General features: G+C 37.2%; 1 protein-coding gene across 1 annotated transcript; it reads left to right on the top strand.

Annotated features, from left to right (window-relative positions):
* The first annotated feature begins 687 nt into the window (after positions 1 to 687).
* LOC139851940 (uncharacterized) lies at positions 688 to 2,194 on the top strand. The gene is made up of 3 exons (XM_071841135.1): positions 688 to 1,485; positions 1,584 to 1,658; positions 1,979 to 2,194. The coding sequence occupies exons 1-3, from the start codon at positions 688 to 690 to the stop codon at positions 2,192 to 2,194; spliced, it is 1,089 nt and encodes a 362-aa protein (XP_071697236.1).
* Positions 2,195 to 2,771: the final 577 nt, after the last annotated feature.

Below are 2,771 nucleotides of genomic sequence, written 5' to 3'. Positions count from 1 at the left end.
ATCTGTCAACTGTTGCACACCATATTTATTTGAGGATCACCCTTCTAAAAGTAAAGGTATTGATTATGGTGATTTCAATTTAGTTGATGTAGGTAATTTACTTGGCTATGACTTGCAATCTTGTACAAAGTTTGTGAACCGTGATCGTATAAATGGTTTCCTATGAAGATTATTTCTCTAAATAGTTGCGGGTCGAAAGATTTTATGAAACGACAGTGGATTCGGGGCATGTGTATGTCTACAAATGTACAGTTTTTAGGCCTTCAAGAATCGAAAATGACTAGGTTGCAATTGTTTCGATTAAAATCTTTATGGGGAAATAGTCAATTTGATTACGCTATCACCTTATCGAGGGGTTTTCCTGGGGGTATTATTTCTTTATGGGATCCGAACGCCTTCGTTAAGGACCGCATATGGTGTGATGATCATTTTGTCATTGTCAAAGGTCGTTGGGTACGGGAGGATTTGGAAGTTTATATGTTCAATGTTTATGCTCCTCAATCCCTAGTTGATAAAACTATTTTGTGGAATAAACTCTCCAGTTTTATGGGTGATAATAATGGCGATTATATTTTACTCGGCGATTGGAACTCGGTGAGAATGGCAAGTGAATGAAGTGGTTCGGAATTCAGTCAACAAGATGCTGATTTGTTTAATGCTTTCGTGGGTTCAAACTCGTTACACGACATGCCATTAGGAGGTCTTCAATACACTTGGAGGACAAAAGCGGGTGACAAATTCAGCAAATTAGATCATTTTTTTGTTTCTAACAATGTCCTTACGGCCGTGGATGATTTAAAAGGTTTAGTTATGCCCCGTGGATTCTCGGATCATTCAGCTATTATGTTATTCCAAGATAAAGTGGACTTCGATCGTACTTGTTTCAGAGTGTATGAATCATGGTTTGAAAGAGCCGATTTTGATAATATTGTACGGAATGCATGGAATGAAGCAAACATTAATCCACAGTTGCATTTTGTATCAAATATGAGGCATCTTAAATCTCGGTTAAAGTTATGGATTCGAAATACTAGACAATCTGAAGCTACCAGACTAAAGGAAGTTATAAATAAAATTGATGAGTTAGATGTTTTGATTGACTCAGGTGGTGCTACGACGGAGATTATTAACGAGCGTAATGTTTTATTTCAGCAACGTGTAGATATCACTAAGTTGACATCTTTTAATCTTTTACAAAAATCACGCATTAAATGGGACGTGGAAGGAGACGAGAATTCCAAATTTTTTCACACGACTTTTAAACACAAAAGGAGCCAACGGAGTATCCAAGGCTTAATGATTGATGGCAATTGGGTGACGGATCCAAACACGATTAAGAATAAATTTTTTGATTTTTACAAAAATAAGTTTGATGTTTCTAGTTCAGGAGCTCGTTTCAACAGCATACTTCCACACTTGTGCTTATCTTCAGATGATGTTAATTTTCTGGAGCGTGATTTTGATTATTTCGAGATAAAAGGTGCGGTTTGGGATTGTGGTGATTCAAAGGCTCCGGGTCCGGACGGGTTTCCCTTTAAATTTATCAAACATTTTTGGGATATTCTTGGCCACGACATATGTAGGGATGTCCGTATTTTTTTGCGACTTCTGCATTTGCACCAGGAGCAAATTCCGCTTTCTTTGCTTTAATTCCTAAGGTAAAAAACCCGGTGCTCATAAATGATTTTCGTCCTATTTCCCTCGTTGGTGCTTTTTATATAATTATTACTAAACTTCTTACGAATCGTTTAGCTCATGTTATTGACAAGATTATATCGCCTGTTCAATCGGCTTTTATTTCTGGTCGTCAGATTCTTGATGGACCGTTAATGTTAAGTGAAATTATTTCTTAGTCCACAAAGAAGAACCGTAAGATGCTTATGTTCAAAGCAGGTTTCGAGAAGGCTTATGATTCGGTTAATTGGGATTACTTATTATTTATGTTAAGATCATTGGGATTCGGTTTTATTTGGTGTAGTTGGATTTTAGTTGTTTGAAGTCTGCTACAACGTCCGTACTCGTGAATGGTAGTGCAACTAAAGAATTCTCGATTAAAAGGGGCTTAAGACAGGGAGATCCTCTTAGCCCGTTCCTTTTTATTATTGTGATGGAAGGTCTCCATTTGGCTTTTAACCAAGCGCAACAAAGTTGTAACGACCCGGCCAAAACGTCATTGACGGCATCGTTAATTTAGGTCCCGTTACGTGGTCATAGTCCCTAAATGAGACGCGTTTGACCAAAATTATGTCGCATTCATTTGAAACGTACAAGACTTGCAAAGTTTAGTTTACCAAATGGTTCGACAACAAGTTTAAGTTTACAAAAGTAAAAAGTATAAATGTAATAACTTGCGACATAATAAGTTGAAAATCATAGTTGCTATAAATAGCGTAAGTAGGTATGCTTAAAGTTTGAATCCAAAGGTGCTATCCCTAGCGTACGCATGCATGGTTGACCCCAAGCAAGTAATCAAAGTGTGCGGAAACATGTATCAAGTAGCCAAGTATGAACCTGAGAAACATATAGAAAAATGTCAACGAAAAACGTTGGTGAAATCATAGGTGTATTAGTAAACGTTGTTTTTGAACTACAAGATTTAATATAGTTGATTATCCAAATCGTTTGCATTCCAAAATTTGTTTGTGGAGCACCCAATTATCAAGGCTTTACTATTTGGTACCCTGTTACGTAGTGTTAGAACATACACTAAAGTCGAAAATATATTTCATCCGCTAACGGTAGCGAACCGTCCGAATGAAGGCGCGTCTAGC

Source organism: Rutidosis leptorrhynchoides, chromosome 1 (assembly GCF_046630445.1).
Source record: "Rutidosis leptorrhynchoides isolate AG116_Rl617_1_P2 chromosome 1, CSIRO_AGI_Rlap_v1, whole genome shotgun sequence".
Classification (NCBI taxonomy): Eukaryota; Viridiplantae; Streptophyta; class Magnoliopsida; order Asterales; family Asteraceae; genus Rutidosis; species Rutidosis leptorrhynchoides.
This window is presented reverse-complemented; position numbering and strand designations above follow the sequence as displayed.